This window comes from Tamandua tetradactyla, chromosome 19, assembly GCF_023851605.1.
Source record: "Tamandua tetradactyla isolate mTamTet1 chromosome 19, mTamTet1.pri, whole genome shotgun sequence".
In the NCBI taxonomy this organism is placed as follows: Eukaryota; Metazoa; Chordata; class Mammalia; order Pilosa; family Myrmecophagidae; genus Tamandua; species Tamandua tetradactyla.
The window spans coordinates 26,083,518-26,107,335 of record NC_135345.1 but is presented as its reverse complement, the minus strand read 5'-3'; the positions used below and the strand labels follow the sequence as shown (position 1 = coordinate 26,107,335).

General features: G+C 40.5%; 1 protein-coding gene across 1 annotated transcript in view; it reads left to right on the top strand.

The window, feature by feature from the left end:
• SEL1L3 (SEL1L family member 3) overlaps window positions 1–23,818 on the top strand; it is a 149,683-nt gene that overhangs the window by 30,271 nt on the left and 95,594 nt on the right. Inside the window, exons 7-9 of the mRNA XM_077136536.1 lie at window positions 7,491–7,623; window positions 8,591–8,723; window positions 10,201–10,341. Coding sequence (XP_076992651.1) covers window positions 7,491–7,623; window positions 8,591–8,723; window positions 10,201–10,341 — 407 coding nt within the window. The remainder of the gene's footprint in view (window positions 1–7,490; window positions 7,624–8,590; window positions 8,724–10,200; window positions 10,342–23,818) is intronic.

Below are 23,818 nucleotides of genomic sequence, written 5' to 3'. Positions count from 1 at the left end.
CTTGATATTTATGTTTATAATCTAAATTTGAAATGTATGCAGCTATTGATATTGGTGTAACTTTTCATCTTTCTCTAACCATTCCTCACGAGAGGTACAGAAACTGAGAATTGTTCCCGTTGTCTGGTATTTCATAATTTTACAATTTGCTTCTATATCCACATATATGTAATAAGGGGTTTTATAGGTTCAGAACCATGGGTCTAGCCTCTATAGGAGTTCAGGATACCTCATCATAGCTAGATAACATGTACATAACTGAATAAGTTTAAAGAACAGAAACAAAAATCACTGCCCTTGTATGTATAATTAAAAAAAAATGTACCAGGACTGGGCATTCATTTCCTCTGGTCTTTAGCCATGTCACTGCACTAAGTGTCCCCTAAACAAGTTCGAGCCACTTGGAATCCCATACAATGCCAGTTCCTTTTAACAGCGATTATAAAGGAAAGGAAAACGAAGGTGAATGGAAGGCACAGTAATAGAGGGACATATACGTGACATCCCCCCCCAGCCTCTGCTTCCAGTTTACATTTAAATCAAACAGTTTCCTTTTGGGCTCTGGGCACATAGACCATTTCTTATTTTCATGGCTGGATTAAAGGATTAGAGCTATGTAGGAAGGCAAAAAAAGTGACATTATTTAGCCTCCAAGGAGAAAGTCAAAGGATGACTTGATAACTATATTGAAGCATAAAGACTGAGGCCTGGAAACAAAGCAAAACTTTTAAAGTGCGCTGTGTTGGGTGTAGATCAGGCAGAGAGAAATCGACAGATAGGAGTTTTATTATCTAACAGGTGGCTGTGGAATCTTCTCGGAAGAGTTTGAGAATAGGAAAAGCCTGAGAGGTCTATATGGAGAAATGAATGGTGTACAGCTCCTAGCACCATGTTGTATGAAGTAGGCCCCAGAAATGAAGGGTTTATATTTCAAGGCATGAACTCTAAAATAGCAGCTTCCTCTTTTTTCTCCACTCCCCTCCCTCAACCCCAGGACATTTAATTATTTAAAAAAATTTTTAAAAAAAATTTATTATTATTATTATTATTATTTTTTTCTTTATGAAACATAAGTACATACAAACACAAACGTTCTTACCATATCCCAGGACATTTTTGGCAACTAGTTGAATCTCATTCACCCCTTTCCATCTTCTATTTAAGCTCTCCTTTTCCTCTTAATTCTCAGAAATCTAGAGGTGGACACTAGTGAACCATAGACAGAGAAGGAGGAATCAGGGTATGATCCAGGGCTGGAATTGGAGTGAGGCGAGTGAAACACATCACCTTGGGTACAAAAGCTAAGGCAGTGCCAAAAAACTTCAGTAATCATGATGAATAGTTTAAATACAATATTGTTAAAAATCAGAAGTAATGCCAAAAAAATCCGTGAGGAATGAAGTATCTAAATTTTAAATGAAGGTAGGATCTGTATGATATATAAGATTCTAGGGATCATGTATATACCTGTTTGACATCCCAGTTAAAAGCATTGAAAGGATTCCTTACCTGGTAAGCCTGGCAGTCCCCTGACCCAAGACTGTCCTTCATAATCCAGGGACTACCCCGTCAGTAGCTAAAGAGTTAATGCCATGCCCAGTAGGAGAACAGAAACAATTGATCAATGTCCCTGGGGGGGTCCTGTGACTAAGTATTTTTTATCTTTGTCCTTCCAGGAGCTCCACTTTCAGAGTGGGACAAACCAGTAAACTGAATATCAACTATTCCCAGTTTACTGGTAATCCAAGGAAAGCCTATTAACCCCCTTTTTATTTGTTCATATAATGTAAATAGAGTGATAGCTGCAATCCCACATAGGGGGTGCAGGAAGATCAATAATTAAGTGCTCAGGAGTGGGGAGCTACAAGCAGATGCAAGGCTGTTGCTAACCTGAATTGACAGATAATTGCAGACCTGTATCATATTAAATTAATCTATCCATCCATCTATCCATTCATCCATCCATCAGTCCATCTATCTGTCCATCCATCCATCCATCTAGCCATCCAACATATTTATTGAGCATTAACCATGGATCATACACAGTGCTCTACTCTGGGAATAAAATGATAAAAGAATGCATCCTTTGCCTTCATGGAGCTAAAAATTCCAGTGTAGAGAGAGAGATTAAGTCAATAAATTCACAAATAAATGTAAAATTAAATTGTAGTGAATGTTTGTGAAGGAAACAAATAGAGTGGCTTGATAGAAAATAGTAAGGGAGCCAGAATTTAGACCAGGTCAAGGAGGATCTTTTCTTGGGGGAGGACAGATGATTTGAGGCTTTGTCTCGCTGTCAAGGAGACCTGAGCAGGAGCTATTTCCTGACTTGAGTGAGACCTGTTTAACGACGTTGGTGATTCTTTTGGGCTTCTGGTGCTCTGCAGTAATAAACCATGGCACTCTCCTATGTCCAGATAAGAGTAAAGATAGTTTGCCCAGCATGTCTGGGGTATTCAAAAGGGACTGGCTTGGGCTTTGGAAAAAATTAGCTCAGCTTTTATGTCAACAGAATTGATGTCTATCAAACAATGCACAGTACAAGAAATTTCTTGCTTCTCTGCATCCTTTTTACTATTTTTTTGTTGTAGCTGGTCTTTTTGTGCAGCTATTCTGAATTTTAGAGGAGAAAATGTAGAGGGACCAAGTGTAGATGTAGACCAATCTGGATAGTTGGTTGATACTAATGACAATTTAAAAATTACATTCCAGTACTATAGGGACCAAGTAAATTATTGATGAGTTGAACATTTTGATTAAAGCAAGGATCCATTAAAAAAGATACTTACCTAGAACATTTTATTTTAATTAAAAAAAATGTGTAAATGTACATTCCTTTGCCAGTCTTTTGAAATAGTGCCATTTCTGGGCATATGGAGCTGCTGCTTTGGATTCCCTGTTATCTTCCTGCATAAATGGTGCCCACTTTCAGTCTCTTCCAAATGAAGAGGAAAACGAAGACACTTGGAAAACAATCAGAACCCAAAATTCATCTAGATTTCTTCAGTCTGTTTTTCTACCCTTTTCAGTTGTCCTACATCCACAATTATTTCTTTGCTGAGTCTACCTAGTGGCTTACTTTTAAAAAATTTTTAACTGAAAAAATTTTTTTTCTTCACATCAATTTAGTTATTACAGAAAAAATGAACTCTTCTCCACTCATCATTTATTGGATTGCATAACACTTCATTAAATTATATAATTGCAATGTCCCTATGACTGGCTTAACAATAACACATTTGGGAACAAACACATCTTACTCTTACTAAGCATACAAATCAAGAGATGGGAGTAAAAGGCCAATGGGGAACTCACTGAGTGACACTAACCATAGCTAACAGTTATGGCACCTACGATGTGCCAGCCACTGTTCTAAGTGCTTTATTTCTAGATTCATTCATTTAATACTCACAAGAACCCTATAAGGCAGGAACAATAATTATTATTTTAAATGGAGAGACTCAAGCTCCAGAGAGTGGCCTCTAGTTGTAAGCATCTAACACGTTAGAGCATAGCCAGTCCATTTTGCATAGCAGCGGGGACCATCAAGTAACCTGGTAAGCAGAGGCTTTGCTCAGTGCCCACCGAGTGCCAGGGGCCAGGTTATGAGGGTTTTTGGAATAATTCATCAAAAAGGGTATTCAGGTCTTTTGAAGGTCTTAAAAACACACTCAATGCACAAATCTCAGAGATGGTAACTTTTGGTCCCACCTGAAGAAAAAAGAAAAAGGAAGAGGCCATCCTCTCCTCTTGACTCTTCTAAACCTGAGATACTGAAAAGCAAAGTATCAGGAAATGAAGCGAGGGCCCATTTCTTCACCCCTTCTTGCTTCTTCTCCAGCGCGGAACCAGATTCTCTGCTAACAGAAAGCCCATCCCCTCTCCTGGAATGACCCTCAGTTGCCTGGTTTCTCTGATCTAACAAACTGGTTGCTTGCTTTGCCCTATTCCTATCAATCCCACGGCTCACTGGGCTCCTGGCCGGCTCCCTGGCATTTTTTTCCTTCCTTGCACTCCCATCTGCCTTCTCTGTGCCCTGGCTCTTTCCTCTTTGCCTGGCTTCTAAAATGATGCCTGTCTTCACCCTTGCCGTTCACATATGCTCTGATCTCACCTTGTCCACCCACTTCTATTTTTAAAAAAATTTTTAAATTAATTTTTAAATTAAAAAAAAATATGACAAGAAAGAAGCACAGATATTCTTAACATATGATCATTCTGTTCTACATATATAACCAGTAATTCACAATATCTTCACATAGTTGCATATTCATCACCATGATCATTTCTTAGAACATTTGTATCAATTCAGAAAAATAAATAAAAAGACAACAGAAAAAGAAATAAAAAGAAAACAGAGAAAAAAATTATACATACCATACCCCTTACCCCTCCCTTTCCTTGATCACTAGCATTTCAAACTAAATTTATTTTAACATTTGTTCCCCCTTTTATTTTTTGTTATTCCATATGTTCTACTTGTCTGTTGACAAGGTAGATAAAAGGAGCATCAGACACAAGGTTTTCACAATCAAACAGCACATTGTGAAAGCTGTATCATTATACAATCATCATCAAGAAACATGGCTACTGGAACACAGCTCTACGTTTTAAGGCAGTTTCCTCCAGCCTCTCCATTACATCTTGATTAACGAGGTGATATCTACTTAATGCGTAAGAATAACCTCCAGTATAACCTCTCAACTCTGTTTGGAATCTCTCAGCCATTGACACTGTCTCATTTCACTCTTCCCCGTTTTGGTCGAGAAGGTTTTCTCAATCCCTTGATCTGAGTCTCAGCTCATTCTAGGGTTTTTCTCAATCCCTTGATGCTGAATCTCAGCTCATTCTAGGATTTCTGTCCCACGTTACCAGGAAGGTCCACACCCCTGGGAATCATGTCCCACGTAGACAGGGGGAGGGTGGTGAGTTTGTTTGTTGTGTTGGCTGGAGAGAGAAGCCATATCTGAGCAACAAAGCAGGTTCTCTTGGGGGTGCCTCTTAGGACTAATTTTGAGTAGGCTTGACCTAACCTTTGTGGGGTTAAGTTTCATATGAACAAACCCCAAGACTGGGGGCTCAGCCTATAGCTTTGTTTGTCCACACTGCTTGCGAGAATATCAAGAATTCAACTTGGGGAGGTTGAATTTTCCCCCATTCTCACTATTCCCCAAGGGGGACTTTGCAAATACTTTCCCACTCACTGATCAAATCACTCTGGGATTCATCGGGCATCGCTCTGGACAAACCAACAAAATCTCATGTCCTACCCAAGGTTCCATGTACTTATGGTGTTCAACCAAGCTATCTACATAAGTTATATTAGGAAATGGACTAGCCAAAAAATAAATTTTGTACCAAATAAACATCACCCACTTCTATTTTAATTGTACAAGCTTCAGTTAGACATTGCTACCTATCATAGCTTGCCAAACCCTAACCAAAACCATTCCTGCCAACCCTAAAGAGCACCTAGCGTGTTATATAAGATTCTACAAAGGTTCCATGCACTAGGGTAGCAATCTAGAAACCTACAACCTCTGCATGGGTCCTTGGACCAGATAAGTCCTAAAATGCAGGGGGGCCAGCCTTTCCAGAACATCAGCTAGTTCCATCCCTCTATCCTATACTATCTACAACCTTTTCTAACTGTAAAAGTTAGAATGGGCATAGCCCAAATACCCCTAAAGAGTAGAAGAAAGATCAAAGGTGCATGGAATTATACAGAAAAGGTAGAGTTTAACAAATGAGTATGAGTGTCGAATCATTATATTGTGTTTCTTTCAGTTTCCAGTATCTCAGAGCAGCTAAAAGTAAAAATCTAAAATTGTGGAATTGTAACCCATATCAAACTCTGAAGTCTGCTCTACAACAAATTGTAGTGATGTGCTTTGAATATTATCGCTTATTTGTGTATATGTTATTTTTCATAAAAATGAAAAAAAGGGTGCATGGGTGGTTCAGTGGTAGAATGCTCACCTGCCATGTGGGAGACCTGAGTTTGATTCCTGGACCATGCACCCCCCCAAAAAAGAAAAAAATTGGTTGTGATGATAACTACTCAGTTATATAATGAAATTATAAACCATTAATTGTACACTTTGGATGACTACATGGTATGTGACTATATGATATATATCAATGAAAAAGAAAAATTTAAAAATTTGCAAATAGGTAATACATGCACATGATTTAAAACAAATCAAAACTATTAAAAGACGATGTCATGATATGTCCTGCTTCTAGTTTTGACCCCATCCACCCATCCCTAACCTCTCACCCCTGAATAAAACACTTTTATTAGTTTCTTTTTTTTTTTTTTTTTTTTTTTTTTTTAGAAAGACAGAGAAGGAAGGAAGGATAGAAGGAAGGAAGGGAGGAAGAAAGGGAAACATCTTTAAACATTTTCTTATTTTATTATATTTTGTTTGTTTGTTTGTTTTTTACATGGGGTGGGGCCGGGAATCGAACCGGGGTCCTCCGGCATGGCAGGCAAGCACTCTTGCCCGCTGAGCCACCGCGGCCCGCCCTTTATTAGTTTCTTGTGTATACTTTCTGAGTTTCTTTATGCAAATACAAAAAAAAAATCTATTCACTCCTTTCCTAGATCAAAGTTATACTCTTTGTTCTGTACTTTCCTTTTTTCACTTAGCAATATATTTTGGAGATCTTTCCAGATCAGCACACACAATCCATCATCCTATTTTTATGCTGGGTAGTCAAAAAATTTGTATCCAAAGCCCATTGGATGAATGGGCCTGTCCTCATTCGCTGACACCCAGTCTTTGGTAAATATAAACAATGCTGCAAGGGACAACTGTATATTTTATACATGCCAACTCATGGTGTTTTTTGTTTCCTTCCTGATCCTTCAAGTCTTTAGGATAATGTGGACTTCTGACATCACCTGTGCTGCCCTCTTGTCTTAGAACTGACTGCAGCCTCGCCCTTCTCTGAATTCATTATTTACCTCAGTCCTTATCTAATAATCTGTGCTTTTAGTTTTCCCCTCCGGCCACCTTCTCTTCATTCAGCAATTATTTTTTTTTTTCCTTTTAGAAAAAAATATTTGCAAGTAAGACCATCAATTCCAAATAATTCCAACGACCAACAATTCCAAGTGATTCCAGTGATTCTCAACAATAGCCATGGCTATCATGCATTGTGTGTTTGCTGTGGGCTGGGCACTCTGCTACATGCTTTGCATCTTTACGTTGCATTTAATCCTCTCAACACTCAGATACCTTAGGAACTATCATCTTATAAACCAGAGACCTCAGTTTCAGAGAGGTTAAGTAACGGGCCCAAGGTCACACAGCATAGTTGAAAGTCTAACCAAAGTCTGCCTGACCCCACAGAGGTCTCACCTGTGAGACCCAAAGTGAAAGTCTTGCAGAAATTTGGGGTAAGTCAAGGAGGGTCAATAAAAGGGTCTCCTTTTTAAAAGTGTGGTTCAAGCTCAGACTCTATTACTCCTTTGTGTTCTCTAGTTTCCGGGAGGATTTCCATTATAATGACACAGCTGGGTACTTCATTATTGGAGGGAGCAGGTATGTGGCTGGTATTGAAGGGTTTTTTGGACCTCTGAAGTACTTTCGCCTCCATGCTCTGGACCCTGAACAGGTGAGCCCACAAGATCAAGAAGTTTATGGGCAGGCATAGGCGGTGGGTGTGCGGCTCAGGGGCATGTAACCCCGTGTAAACAAAAACTGCTGGCTCTGTCATCAAACATAATTAATATCAAGGCTCTTCCCCAGCCAACGCGATAATAGATTTCTGTTAACATTTGGTTCATTTAGTACTCATAAAATGGAAACCATTTACTCCCTCTGTTTTAATAACTACTAACTTAATTATAGAGTAGATTTTTATCAGGCTGTTGCCTATCCAGTGATTAAGCTAATGGAAGGAGAGAATCTTAGTTATTTGGTAAAGCTTCTTTTATATGCTATTATTTAAAGTATCGGGAGAGGAGAAGACTAACAAATAAAAATCTCGCTTCCCTTCGCTGCTCATTGGAGAAACGCAGGCATTCGGCTCACGCTGGGGGTGGGTGGCTGCAAGTTGTACATACTGCAGAGGGCTTTGTATCCAGAGCTGTTACAACTGTACAGTGGCTCTGAAATCCAAAACCCACCCATGAATGGAATTGCCCAGCTCTCCAGGCCATCTCCAGATGGGCTGGTAGGGGAGGGTGGAAGTTTCCCACAGGAAACAGTTGTTTCACTCTGACTTGGTAAGGACAAGGGAACCCTACCTGATATCTGAAAGAAGCACATTTTCTCATTCCCTTGACTCTGTGGGTTGGTTCTGGGAAAAGTGAACCACCAGGCAAGGTTATAACTAAGAAAAGTGGAGAAGGAAAAAATGTGAATTCATGTAGTAATAGGTATAACAAATACTTATTGGGCTGAGGTGGACAAAATACACTGCTACCCGTCCTTTGCAAATCCAAAGTGGATGATGTGTGGACAGACAAGCTATTTGATGATGTTAATGGGGGGATGACATTAATCAAACACATCCTGATAGATATCAATGGGCATTTGATGGCAATTATTGTCTATTTGATTTTCTTGCCTTCTTGCAGATTTTTAATCCACTCTTTGAGATGCAACTTGCCGAGCAAATCAAGCTATATTACGAAAGGTGTGCTGAGGTTCAGGAAATAGTGTCTGTGTATGCCTCCATGGTACAGCCAAGTGCTGAAAGACAAGAAGCATGTAAGTACTACGCTTCAACAGAGTAATGTAAAGCCCCGTGCTTCTATTTCCTGGCCTTAAATAGCATCTATATGGCTTGGCTCACATAGCAATGGGGGCGAGTGTGACCTTGAGTCCTCCACAGATAGATGCATTTCACCTGGATTCCAATAAGACCGACAACAGCCAAGAAGAACCAAACCAGGTCTCATTGCTTCAACCATATGCAATTTAGTTTAAGACTATAAATGAAAGAGAGGGCTTGGGGCCTCTCGCTGCATTGTTCCCATCCAGAAGGATGCCAAGCCAGTCTTAAGAAAATAAAAATGAATTGGAAAATAAATTAATCATTAGAAATGTTTCCCCATCAGTGCACTTTTGTCTTGGACCATTAATATCTGGATATTAGCTTTCAGAAATGTTGAACAATGACTTTGTTGTTTGGGGGTTGGTTTTATTTTTTCAATCCTGGAAAATGACTCATTCTGGAAGACTCTGTCATTGTCAACAGGAGAAATGAATTTCAAATAGACGCTTTCATGCCTGCTCATATTTGCATGAATGTCCCTTCATCTGTACGAGGGCTTAACAGTTATAATACCTGGTCCTGGCTTGCTTTCCAATGTTCCAGCTTGGATGTGGCACTTAAAAATTTCTTTCTGCTGTAGAACTTGTTTGAAGTTCTGTAGTCACATATGTGCCTTCTGGAAGAGAAATTCCAGTGGGGCATTTGCCATCGGCAAAACAAGTCGAGCATTTCAGTGCTGCCCACACATCTCCCCATGTCCAGGGCTGAACTTCCCATGCCAAGCCTTGCGGGATGGATGGATCTTGAACGTGCCCCAGTCTGATAGGGTTCATGTAAAATGATCCCAGGTAGCGATTAGAGATGGTGATAGGTGGGTGTGGAAAGGCAGCACTTCTGCAATTCAATTTAGGAATAGGCTGTACTGGTCCCCAGCTGCTGCTTTTGCCGCTGAATCATCCAGAAAATATGAGGTTGTCAGAAGAGGGGGAGATATATAGGAATAGTAATATCTCAAAAAGGAAAGGAACTGATTTCGGTTGCTGGTGTCCTATCAGGAGCTATCCCGAGTTGGAAAGCCTTGCATCCCAATCTGTATGGTGGCATGAAGGAGATTTCCTAACATCTTCTACTGCCTTGCTCCCCGGAGGACCTTGTGCTTTGCTTCTCAACTCATGCTGCCAAAAACGTGTCCTAGATATGGGCCTCCTGGGGACAAGTCAGAGGCCAGCTGCTCATTCTGGAGAATTATTCAACAGCCATCAGCAACTCTGGCACATTTCCCTTGGTCTTGGCTCTGAGTTCGTGACCTCAGGGCAAAGTCATCATAGCCAATTTCAAATCCCTAAAGCACCGAAACCAACATCAGTCTGACCTCCTATTTCCAGATCCTTTTATGAAGAAGGGTTTTAGAGAAGCAAGATGTTTCCCCTCCTAAGGGCTGTGGCATTTTGTGCTTCCCTTCCTGTGTAGGTGACCTCCACAACTCCTACCTGGACCTGAGGCGCAGGTACGGGAGACCCACCATGTGCAGAGCCTTCGCCTGGGAGAAGGAGCTGAAAGACAAACACCCCAGCTTGTTCCAGGCTTTGCTGGAGATGGATTTGTTGACAGGTAATTGAGTTTTCGACCCAGCTTTGGAGCCTGGTTAGAGAGGCTGCCTGACTTTCGAAGTTTTACTCATGCTCTTTGGTGACTTATGCCTCCAAGTTATTTTTAATCTTAGTGTTGTGGCTTATTCAGATTTAAATTCTTCCCTAGAATTCAATTTAATGATTGCTCAAGCAATTACTTAATTAAAGCAAAGAAACCAAAAGTCACAAATGGACTGTTTTCAACCAGATTTGACCCCCATATGTGCTTGGTTTGGAACATACATTGCTGTAAATTTAAAAAAAAATTGTATTTGAAAATTTGTAGTAAAATGCAGATTTGTAATTTTTCTGGAAAAGTCCAAAGATTTAGCAACCCTGGAATTCTACATGGCAGCAATTGAGAGGTAACACAGGCACGTTCTCTTCATCCCTAGCCCCTCTGCCTTATTTTATCACTTCCAACTCCATTCATGTTGTTCCCTGCTAGGTCCTTAGGACTTTGAACTTGAGACCCCTGATTTGAAGTATACATTAAGTATCACCCCAAGAATCTGCATATGCTTCCCAAATGCTGCCTTTCTTGTTAGGCCCCATCAAGATTTGGGTTTGTTTAGTAATTAAGTACACATTGTCAGGCCTCAAGGGATCTTGAAACCATGAGTGTAAAAAAGAGAAGCAGCTGGAGAGGTTCAACTTGGGGAGAGGAATATTAAGAGGGAGTGATGAGAATTGTCCATTGGTGAGGGACAACCCGACATATACCTGGACATCAAACCAGATTCTTAAGTAGAGGTGACACAGAGACAACCTCTGCTACAGGTAAGAACTTCTTAAGAATGGCAGCATCTAGCAGAACACTCTTTCTTTGCAGATAGTGACCTCCCTGATGCTGGGACCATTCAAGTCATTTGGGTTGTTTCATCTTTCATTTATTCGATACTGGCTGAGTGACAACTCAGTTACTTAGACTTCAGAGATAAGTAAAGGGACACTATATCCTTCCCCTTGAGGAAAAGACTTGGAAACAAAGAAAACTAGTGATGCATTCTGATGAAAGCCTATGTATGTGAGAGGTGGAGGCACAAAGAAGCACGTGGTCAGTTCTACCTGGAGGGCTGGAAGGTTCAGGGAAAGCTTCCTGAAGGAGGTGAGGCTGGATCTGATTCATGGAGGATCATTGGTGTTTGCCAGATAATGGAGGGGGAGTGGATGTTGCAGGCAGATAGAGAAAGAGGAGTAGAGGCAAAGAGGGTGAGCAGCATGGCGTGTTTAATGAGGTGCAAAAAGTTTGAGAGGCCAAGGAAGGCTTGGAGAGTGATGATTTGGGGGCTTGAAGGTCATCCTCAGGAGTTTGGGCTTTACCTTGTAGGTGACAGGTTGCTATTGAAGGGTTTGGGTGGGGGCAAGAGAAAGTTATGATTGGATTTGAGTTTTTGAGGTTGCTGTGCATACTGGTGGCAGTGGGGATGGTGGATGAACTAAAGGAGTATAGCGCTGCAAATAGGGAGACCACTGAAGTCCATTGTTATGGTCCAGGGAAGAGAGGAGGCAGGCCTGCAGTAGGAAAGAGTGATGAAGTTGGAGCTAAAGGATGTGAAGCAGTTGACACCAAAGGACTCAGTGCCTGTAGTGACTGCTTGGACATGGGCAATAGGACAAGGAGTAGGGAGGCATTGTCCTAGTATGTGATCAATAGCCTCTGGACTCAGGTAGCCTGGTCCCAGTTTTCACTGAGCATTCACTTGCTATATTTTCTTGGACAAGCTACTCAATTTCTCTGAACTTCAGTTTCCTCATCTGCAGACTGGGATGATAATATTTCTCCTAGTGATACTGTGAAGATTAAATGAATTAATATTCATAAAATACCTAGGACAGTGTCAGCACATGGTAAATGCTGTGTAAGCAGGGGTCCTCAACCTTAGCACTAATGGCATTCCAGATTGGGTCATACTTTATTGTGGGGTCTGTTCTATATGCATTGCCGGGTATTTAGCAGCATCCTTAGCCTCTACCTACGAGATTCCAGTAGGATTTGCACCATACCTCTACTTGTGACAACCAGAAATGTCTCCAGACATTGCCATATTTCCTCTAGGGGGCCAAATACCCTGCCAAGACCTGTTGCTATATAACCATTCCTTTTACTGGGCAGAGGTAATCCCTAGATTTTGTTGCGAGCAGGAGAGAAAGACTCGGCTAAATAGGCGAAAATCACATCCACGTTAAAGTTGTTTTGATGAGATTTCTGATCATATTTAAATATAGTTTTGCTGATTGGGAGCAGGAGTGAATCATTTTCACAAAACATTCTTTTTTAAGTAAATACTCTCAATAAGAAATGTTTTTGTGTTATTTTTATAATTAGAAAGTTTTGTTTATAAGAATTTAGAGTTATTGTATTCTCCATAGAGGCCTGGAAAGAGAGGCTAATTAAAAACCCAAATCACGAGCTCCTAAACCATAAGACTTCCTGGGCATTGCTGCTGTAGAATGAATGGTTTCATTCCAGCACAGCCAGTGAGTTCTACTGCCCTCTGTTAGGCCAGTGGTGGGAGGTTGCCCCAAAGCTGAGAATTGCCACGTTAGGGTCCACTGCTTGAGCCGGCCTGCCAGTTGGGTCCTTCCTGTGCCTGGTCTGCTTAGATCAGTGCTTGGAAGGGGCCCTACCTGCCTTGTGTCCCTCTGCAACCATAGCCTCTGCCTCCTGCCTTCCACCTGGGTCTGCTACTTTGGAGCAGGTGGGAGGGAGAAAAGGAGGGGAGATGGGTCTCTAAAATCTTCAGCCCCGATTTTCCTTGGTTACACTGTCCCTTTCATAAAGACTGGGAAGCCTTCTGCAGAGGTGGGGCATCCACTACTCATTGAAATTCCTCTCTCTACCTGGCATGCTGCTTTGGCTTGAGGCTATCCCAGGGTCTACCTCCTAACCTGGGAGAGAGCTTGATGCATGTACATTGTATCCAGTTTCGTAGCAAGGCTGAGAAAAAAACACAGAGATTTTGATGTTGTAAATTGAGGGTAAAAAATTAAGTTTGCATTTTTCGCATTTCTTTACTCTGATCACTGGTAAAAGGAATGATGATAAGAGCAAAGTTACTCTATTACCCATTCCCAGTTCCTCATGCCCTTCCAAGTTCATCCTACACTAAGTGTCCAGCATCATTTGACAATTTACCAGCTGGCTCTGGAGTTCTTTGGACAGCTCTTGGTAATACAAACTCCGTCATGTTTTCTTCTACTGTCCTGATCTCTTTCCTCCTATCGATGGATAGACATTATAACAAGCACCGTCATCATAGTTACATTTTTCATATTGGGGATATGCTACAAGGAAAGACTCAGGCATCAGGTGTTTGATGCTTGGAATTCTTTTTTTTTCATCACATAGTTTATTCATCATCATGATTATTTCTTAGAACATTTGCATCAATTCAGATAAAGAAATAAAAAGGAAACAGAAAAAAAATTCATACATACCATACCCCTTACCTCTCCCTTTCATTGATAACTAGCATTTCAATCTACTAAATTTATTTTAACAGTTGTTCCCTCTATTATTTATTTATTTTTAATCCATGTGTTTTATTCATCTGTCCATAAGGTAGATATAAGAAGCATCAGACACAGGTTTTCACAATCACACAGTCACATTGTGAAAGCTCTATCTATTATATGATCATCTTCAAGAAACATGACTATTGGAACACAGCTCTACATTTTCAGGCAGTACCCTCCAGCTTCTCTGTTACGCCTTCACTAAAAAGGTGATATCTATAAAATGCATGAGAATAACCTCCAAGATAACCTCTCAACTCTGGAATCTCTCAGCATTGACACTTTATTTTGTCTCATTTCTCTCTTCCCCCTTTCAGTCAAGAAGGTTTTCTTAATCCGTTGGTGCTGAGTCCCAGCTCATCTAGGATTTCTGTCCCATGTTGCCAGGAAGGTCCACACCCCTGGGAGTCATGTCCCACGTACAGAGGGGGAGGGCAGTGAGTTTGCTTGTTGTGTTGACTGGAGAGAGAGGCCATATCTGAGCAACAAAAGAGGTTCTCTTGGGGATGACTCTTAGGCCTGATTTTAAGTAGGCTTAGTTTATCCTTTGCAGGGTTATGTTTCATATGGACAAACCCCAAGATGGGGGGCTCAGACTATTGCCTTGGTTGTCCCCACTGCTTGTGAGTGTATCAAGAATTCTCCACTTGGGGAAGTTGAATTTTCTGCCTTTCTCACCATTCCCCCAAGGGGACTTTGCAAATACTTTTTTTTTTTTGCACTTTTTAAAACATTTTTTATTGTGAAATTTAACATATATACAAAAAAGCAATAAATTTTGAAGTACATTGGAACAAATAGTTATAGAACACATTTCAAAGTTTGGTATGGGTTACAGTTCCACAGTTTCAGATTTTTCCTTCTAGCTGCTCCAAGATACTGCATTCTGGCATCTTTAGCAAACAGAAATACTTCTCATTTTCCCTCTCTATTTTTACTGTGAGTCCCTTTGGTTTTTCCTAAAATTCCCCTCTTCCCTAAGAAAGCAGTCCCAAGTCTGTATAATTTTCACAGTTAAACCTTGCAGTATTTGCTCCTTGAACTTAATGCTAACTACAGATACACAGAATGAGTCTGCACTCTCCTTCAGTGCTGTGTGAACAGTGGATTATTTAGTGATTTTTTTTTGTCTTCTGATTTAGAAATACAATTCTGTAGATACTGCTGGCCTGTGATTGCTTAATAGCTATAACTTACTTATAGCTAGATTACAAAGATTTCTTTTCCCCCCAAGTGCTATCAAATTAGGCCTCTCCCATCCTGTTCTTTTTATTTAAATACAAAAATGTATTTATTTATTTATAATCTATTATAATATCATTATATATAAATGGTTATATCCCCTTTTCAGTGAGCAATTCTTAAATGCAGAATGCCGATGTTCGTTTTTCCAAATAATTGAGACGGGCAAATATTGTTCGTCTGTTGGACTTCCCTGCTCTTGGGGAACCACTCCTTCCCTATTCCATGTGGTTTTAGTGGGCCATCAATCTCAGCATCCCACCCTATCCCCAGCCACAGTGATGGGCATGAGACCCAGACTTGACCAATCATATCACCCCATAATGCACCTCCCCTCCCCATAGCTAAGCATCTGACCAAAGACTCTCTATAATTGGAATATCAAGAAGTTCTCTTTTGCTGGTGGTTTTTTGTTAAGACAACATAAGATTGGGGCTACAAGTGGCACTTCTCTCAACTGCATGGAGGAAGTCCATTTGCAGGGGGGAGAAGAATAGGCCAGCCCCCTGGGTAAATATAGCAGAGCTAAGAGACAAAGAGAAAGGTAGAATCCCAGTGATACTGGTCTTAAACTGTGGATCAGGCTCTACCTGAACTGGTGAATATATTTCCTGTTTAAACTAGTTTGAATTTTTTTTTTTTTTTTTAACATGGGCAGGCACTGGGAATGGAACCCGGGTCCTCTGGCATGGCAGGCGAGCATTCTAGCCTGCTGAGCTACCGTGGCCCGCCCTAGTTTGAATTTTTTAATTGGGATTTTGTCACTGCCAAGGGGATGAATCTTGACTAATGATAACACTTAAAAATATTAGAAAGTAATCCACCTCAAATGTGGAAAATATGGGAAAGTGAAACAAATTAGCAAATCATTTTCTAATCCTATTTTTTAGTTATACAAAAAATGGTTTCCATACCTTCCATAACTTTGTTTTTTGTGATTGTGCGGTAGGTTGCAAAATATGGCCATAAATTCCTCCATCCAGTATGCCCCTTTGTAAAGTGGCTTTTCAGCTCCTCTCATGAAGAGGTGGAGTTTATTTCCCTGCCTATCCTGTGAATCTGGGTTAACCTTGCGAATTGCTTTGAGCATTAGAATGCAGCAGCAGAGATGTATATGATTTCCAGCACTAGGCCTTTCAGGAGGCCTTCCAGCTTTTTCTTTTGTCCTCTTAGATAAGAGGGCCAAGTTTGGAAGGCAGTCCAGCTTCTGGAGGATGAGACCAGTGAAGGCAGGCATGAGTGAGGCCATCTTGAACTTTCCAGCCTTGCACTTCCTCCCACTGAATACCACTGCTTGTCTGTCTAAGCGAAGCCTGCAAATACTTTTTAATTCACTGTTCAAATCCTTCTGGGATTTATCGAATGATGCTTGGAATTCTTGCTGCAGGAACTGAATAGGGGCAATGACAAATGTAAGGAATTTCACTGTGTGAGTGTGCTCTTAAATCATGAACTTTTTCATTCACTTATTCATTCATTTGCTAAGTGCCCCTACAATCCAGGATAGAACAAAAATGGGGTTGTGTTTTTAACTAGAGTCATTTAGGCTAAATGTAAAGAAAAATTTTAACTCCCATACATCTCACAAAAGGAAGTGATTTGTGGAATTGTTTTGCCTAGAATTCCTTTAAAAGGTGGTGTGAGATAAAGGCTTATAATTTCTGTTTTCTTTTCTTTTTTTTTTTTTTTAGAGTAGTTGCAGGTTGACAGAACGGTGAGTACAGAATTCCCATTTACCACCTCCCTTCCCCCAGCACACAATTTTCCCTATTACTAACATTTTACCTTAGTGTGGTACCTTTGTTACAATTGATGAAACAATATTATTGTAATTATACTATTAATTATAGTCCAGAGTTTATATTAGGGTTCATTCTTTGTGTTGTTCAGTTCTATGGTTTTTGTTTGTATTTTTAATTTTCATTTTGGTAACAGATATACAACCTGAAATTCCCCCATTTTATCCACTTCCAATTATGCAGTTCAGTGGTGTTAATTATATTCACAATGTTGTGGCACCATCGCCACCATCCAGTAGCAAAACTTTTATCCATCACCCCAAGCAGTAATCGCTGGCTCCTTATGAAAGAGGCATTTTTTCTCAGCATCACCTCCTCGCATGTTCGCCGACTCCACTTCCAAGCTGCTACATACGCACGTCTCAGACTCTAGAGCGTTTTCTCCCCCACTGTGTGATTTTAGGATGGATTATCTGGTTGTGCTTTATCCCAGCGACACACTTCTGAAGAGATGAGGACATTTCAGGGGTTAGAGAGTAGGGAAACTTCTGCTGCATTAACAGCCAGGGTATAAAGGTGTGTTCTCTGCCTTCGGGAGGGGTTGCCACCTTTGCGTTGTTCCCAAAAGATTGGGCTGTACATTTGTCCACTGCGAAAGAGAAGCACCAGGTATTTCCACCCCTCCTCTCAAAGGGCTGTGATTTATTTTTGTGCTGTAATTTATATACCAGGGAAATTGGCTAGGAATTGAGAATATAATGCTTTGCTTAAGTGGCATGAAGTCTATGAAAGAGCTTCATGGGCAGAAAGGAACCAGAGGAGTAGGGCTGCCTGTATAGGGCTTGGCTTGCCCGGACTTGAATTAACGGCTGTGCGGTCCCATATGCGTCCACCACTCACAAAATCGCAAGCTTGTTGAAATTGGTGGAAGAACTGTTAGCATCCTGTGGTCTTTCAGTTCTCTGCGGTGTCTGCAACAGCTGGGCAAATGTTCACTGCTCAGTGATTGCTTCTTCTTCCATATGACCCCACACAGCAGATTTCTGCCCCATTCTGCCCCATTCCCTCTAAGCTCATACCTCACCCGCCCGCTCCTCAGCTTTCCTCCTTGGCATACAGCCTTCAAGTCCCAACAATGTTGCCTCCTCACATCATCTTTCTTTTCTTCCCGGGCAGACAGCTGCTTCTCCCATGCCCCTTGCCATTCTGTAAGTATCCAACTTACAGTAATTACCCCATTGCTTATAATTGTTGGTTTACATGTCTGATTCCACAGAATTGCTTAGGAGTCTTCAAGAGCAGGAATAGTTTAAGGTTTTCGTTGAAGACCTTCAATAAACAATTGTTGAGTAACTGAATGTTCACCAAATGAATAAGTGATCTCATCATGGTAGATACTCAGAAGTCTTTTGGGCTGATGATTGCCTGAGCGAATGATTTCTAGGAGACCCAGATTCAAGGTTGGCATTAGCCAAGCCAGACTGGTACAGTTTTTTTGGCTCATTTGCATACTTCCTACATTTTTTTTCCTCATCTTTCACACTCGTCCTGACCTGTTCCACTTTGGGAACTGGTGTCCTGTCTCTGTAAACACCAACCTTGCTCAGTTTTCCAGGTCCATCAGGACCCTGTTTGATGTCTCTACACTGTCAACAAAAGTAGACCAGAATCCTCCCCAAGTCAAGTGCATATCCACTTAGAAAAGAATTCTAGGAAAGATGCCCTCCTGCTTTGTGCTTTCATTTATTTCCTTTAATCTAGTTGGCGAGATATACAGGTGCCCAGGTGTAAAACTGCCCCAATGTACTTGCAAAGCCCAATTAGGTACCCATGTCCTGGGAATCTCCCTGGGGCAACCACAGTGAAAAGCATGGGTCAGCCTTCATGCAACTCTGCCAAGTGCCAGGGGGCTCAAGACGAGGGAGTGCTTATTAAATGTTGACAGCAGATGCACTAACCTGGTATAAAATGCAGCTATTCCCACTGGGAGTTTCCCACGCTGAAGCATAATGGGAATTGTTTCTTACCCGACAAAGTCTGCATGCCTTTGAATTAAAGATGTCAGAGCTCCTTGGGTCTCCAGCTGCAGTGCATGCAGAAGTGGCAGAATATCCTTCTTGTCTTCCGGCGTTCCAGAGCCACTGCTCTGCATCCTGATTTCCTTGCTTGGCACGGCGTCTCTCCTAGCCCCCTCCATCCCTACATCCTCCACTGCCCAGGCTCTGCATCAGCGTCCAGCGCAAGAACCCCATCTTCTGATTCCAAGGGGGCCACTTAGATAGGGCATCTTCTGTGTTGTTATCTGGGAAACCTCCAGTTCTCAAGGAAAATGGCTCTTTCAGAGCATAGAAATTGCCCTATTAGCATTTGGAGTTTTTCTAATTCTAGGAGGGTGGTGTTTTTAGTATGCATGGTTTTGCATTATTTAAGTGTTGTGCCGGCTGCTTCCATTTCTTTCTTTTATTCTTCTGTTATGCCTTCCTTGTCTAAACTGAACCCTTTGTAGTAAAAAACCCTTTGAATGGGGCTCTCACATCTAGGAAGGAGAAGTCTCGAGAACTGAGCTGGGGAGAAGCTAAGGAGTGGCTACGTCAAGCAAAAGCAAAGCTCAAAGCCAGAGAACTGGGTACAGCAGGCAGCAGCATGGAATCATGCAGGGGAGCCACGTCTGGAGGCTCAGCTGCAGGCAGGCAGGGTCCAGAGTTCTGCCAGATGAAGCAAAAGCAGACAGGGGCAGGTGAGCAGGACAGGTGCGCTGGCCAGTACAGCCTCGGGGGTATATCTGCCCCAGGGGCCAGAACTCTTTATTCTCTTCCCTCTTTTCATCCTGCCCTGGACACCTCTGAGTCCCAGGACCTTGATGTCTGTGCCTAGAGGAAGTCTGAGGTCTGCCAGTGAGGCTTCCCCAGGTTGAGGCTGCGCACTGGGCTCAGCTCCCTGGGCTCACATCATCTGCTTCATCCTCCAGGGCCACTGCCCTGCCTGACTCTGGACCCAGGCTCTGCAGTGCCCAGGGCCTGCCAAAGAGGTGTCTTCATACAAGATGCCAAGGCTTTGTTGGCTTTTTTTTTTTTCTATTTTACTTTCAATTTCACTCATTTCTACCAACAGTTGCAATGCTTATTTGGAGACTCTAAAATGCAGAGCATGGAAATAGTAGAAATACACTTTTGTTATTTCACAACACCAGGATGCCATTTCCTTTGAAGAGTTATTTTCACTGCTGGGCATTGAAAAACCATCATCTTGTTCTCTTTAATGTAAGAAAGCAAACAGTATAAGTTGTTTTTTTCTTTTTTAATATACAGATTCACAAAGAAGAAAACAAAGAATGGGCCATAGTTTTCCTGCCCAGAGAATCTCTGATGACAGTTGTGAAAGAAGAAATAGAGAGAAGGAGAGAGAGAGAAAAAAGACAGAGAAAAGGGGAGAAGGAGAGGGGGTAGGAACGATAGGTAGGGGGGGCGGAAGGAAGGAAGGAAGAGAGATTACGTGTAAAATGAGCAATTTTGCACAGTATGGAAAGATACAAATTGCTTACTTAAAATTTTTAAAATTAATTTTTAAAAAATTTCAAAAACTACAAATACTATATATCCACCAAGCAAAAACACCCTTTTCCCTTGTGTCCTGGTAACGTCTAATTTGCTTTCTGTCTCTATGAATTTATTATTTCTAGAAATGTATAAAGTAAAATCATTCAATATTTGACCTTACTTACCCTGCTTATTTCACTCAGCATAGTGTTTTCAAGGTTTACCCACATGCCAGCAGATCTTAAAACTTTACTCCTTACAGCCAAATTATATGTCATTGTGTGTATGTACCGTAGTTTTTTGTTGTTGTTCCCCCTATTATTTATTTATTTTTAATCCATATGTTTTACTTGTCTGTTGATAAGGTAGATAAAAGGAGCATCAGACACAGGGTTTTCATAATCACACAGTCACATTGCGAAAGCTGTTATCATTATACAATCATCTTAAAGAAACATGGTTACTGGAACACAGCTCTACATTTTCCCTCCAGCCTCTCCATTATGCCTTAAGTAAAAGGGTGTTATCTGTATAATGCATAAGAATAACCTCCAGGATTACCTGTGGACTCTGTTTGGAAATTCTCAGCCATTGACACTTTATTTTGTCTCATTTTGCTCTTCCCCCTTTTGGTTGAGAAGGTTTTCTTAATCCCTTGGTTCTGAGTTACAGCTCATTCTAGGATTTCTGTCCCATATTGCCAGGAAGGTTTTCACCCCTGGGAGCCATGTCCCATGTAAAGATGGGGAGGGCAGTGAGTTTGCTTGTAGTGTTGGCTGAGAGAGAGGCCAAATCTGAGCAACAAAAGAGGTTTTCTGGGGGTGACTCTTAGGCCTAACTTTGAGTAGGTTTAGCCCATCCTTTGCAGGATTATGTTTCATAGGAACAAACCCCAAGATTAAGGGCTCAGCCTATTGCTTTTGTTGTCCCCATTGCTTATGAGAATATCAAGAATTCTCCACTTGGGGAAGTTGAATTTTCCCCCTTTCTCACCATTCCCACAAGGGGACTTTGCAAATACTTTTTTATTCACTGTTAAAATCACTCTGGGATTTATCGGGGCACTACTCTACCATAGTTTTTTAACCTTTCATTTTTTGATTGACACATGGGTTGTTTCCACCATTTGGCTATTGTGAATAATGCTACTATAAATATTGGTATATAAGTATCTGTGTGAGTCTCTATTTTCAGTTTGCTTAGGTATATACCTAGGAGGGGGATTGCCAGGTTGTATGGCAATTATATATTTAACTTTCTGAGGAAAACAGTTTACTTTTTTTTTTAATAATTTTTTTTTATTAGAGAAGTTGTGGGTTCACTGACCAATCATGCATAAAATACAGGATTCCCATGCACTGCTTCATGACCAGCACCTTGCAATGCTGTGGACCATTTGTTACAACTGATGATAGTACTTTTTTGTAATTATACTATTATTTTTAACAGTAGTTAACTTTGTTATAATTGATGAAAGGTTATTAAATAGCATTATTAACTGTCATTCGTAGTTTACATTAGGCATATTTTCCTCATACACTACCCTATAACTAACACCTTGTGTTAATGTCATATGTATGTTATAATTCATGAAAGAACATTCTTATATTTGTACGACTCACTATAGCCCACCTTGTACAATAGGGTTTACTGTGTTATACATTCCTATGTTTTATCTTTTAATTTTTAGTCTAGTAACATATTCGACCTAAATTTTCCCATTTTAACCACATTCATCTATATAATTCAGTGGTGTTAATTACACACACAATAATGTGCTACTGTCACCACCATTATTTTCCAAACCTTTACAATCAACCTAAATAGAAGTTCTGCACAAATTAAAACATCCGATCCCCATTCTCTAACCCCAGTCTACCTCCTGAAAACCTACATTCTAGATTCTAACTCTTTGAGTTTGCTTATTGCAATTAGCTTGTATTAGCGAGACCAAACAATATCTGTCCTTTTCTGTCTGGCTTTTTTCCTTCAGCATAATGCCCTCCAGGTTCACATGTTGTCACATGCATCAGACCTTCATCCCTTTTTACTGCTGAATAATAATTCCATTCTCTGTACACATTCTTAACGTCCTCGCTTATATTTATTCCTAGATATTTGTTCCTTTTAGTTGTAAAAGATTGCAATAGGTTCTTCCATTGTAAATGCAAATCTTTTTTTAAATTTCATCAGATTGTTCATTGCTAACATGTAGAAATACTGCTGATTTTTATGTGTTGCTCTTGTATTCCACTACTTTGTTGAACTCGTTTATTTGCTCTAATAGCTTTGTTGTAGATTTTTCAGGACTTTCTATATATAGGATCAGGTCATCTGCAAAAAGTGAAACTTTTACTTCTTCCTTTCCAGTTTGGATGCCCTTTGTTTCTTTTTCTTGCCTTACAGCTCTGGCTAGAACTTCCAGTACAATGTTGTATAACAGAGATGTCTTTGTCTTGTTCCAGATCTTAAAGGGAAGCTTTCAGTGTTCCATCATTGAGCATGATGCTAGCTGTCAGTTTTTCATATATGCACTTACTTGTGTTAAGGAAGTTTCCTATTTATCAAAATGTTTTTATCAAGAAGGGATGCTGGATTTTTTCAAATGCCTTTTCTGTGTCAATGGAGATGATCTTTTTTTTTTCCCCTTCAAATTCTGTTAATGTGGTGTATTGATTTTCTTATATTGTACGGCCCTTGCATACCTGGGATAAAACCTGGTTAATCATGGTGTATAATTCTTTTAATGTGCCATTGGAATCAATTTGCAAGTATTTTGTTGAGAATTTTTGTATCTATATTTCTAAGAGAAACTGGCCTGTAATTTTCTTTTCTTGTAGTATCATTATCTGGCTTTGGCATTAGGGTGATGATGGCCTCATGGAATGAATTAGGTAATGTTCTTTCTTCTTCAATTTTTGGAAGAATTTGAGCAGGGTTGATATTAATTCTTCTTAGAATGATTGGTAGAATTCACCTGTGAAGCTGTATGATCCTGAGCTTTTCTTTGCTGGGAGGTTTTTGATGACAGATTCAATCTCTTTATTGGTCTGTTAAGGCCTTCTGTTTCTTTTAGAGCCAGTGTGGGTTGTTCATGTGTTCCTAGGAATTTGTCTGTTTCATCTAGGTTGCCTAATATGTTGGCATGCAGTTGTTCATAATATCATCTTATGAGTCTTTTTGTATCTGTGGGGTTAATAGTAATAGTCCCCACTCTTATTTCTTATTTTGTGTCTTTTCTCTTTTTTCTTCAGTCTAGATAAGGGTTTGTCAATTTTATTGATATTCTCAAGAACCAACTTATAGTTTTGTTAATTGTCACTTGTTTAATTCTCAATTTCATTTATTTCTGCACTAATCTTTATTTCTTTCCTTCTGCTTGCTTTTGGATTAGTTTGCTATTCTTTCTCTTGTTCTTTCA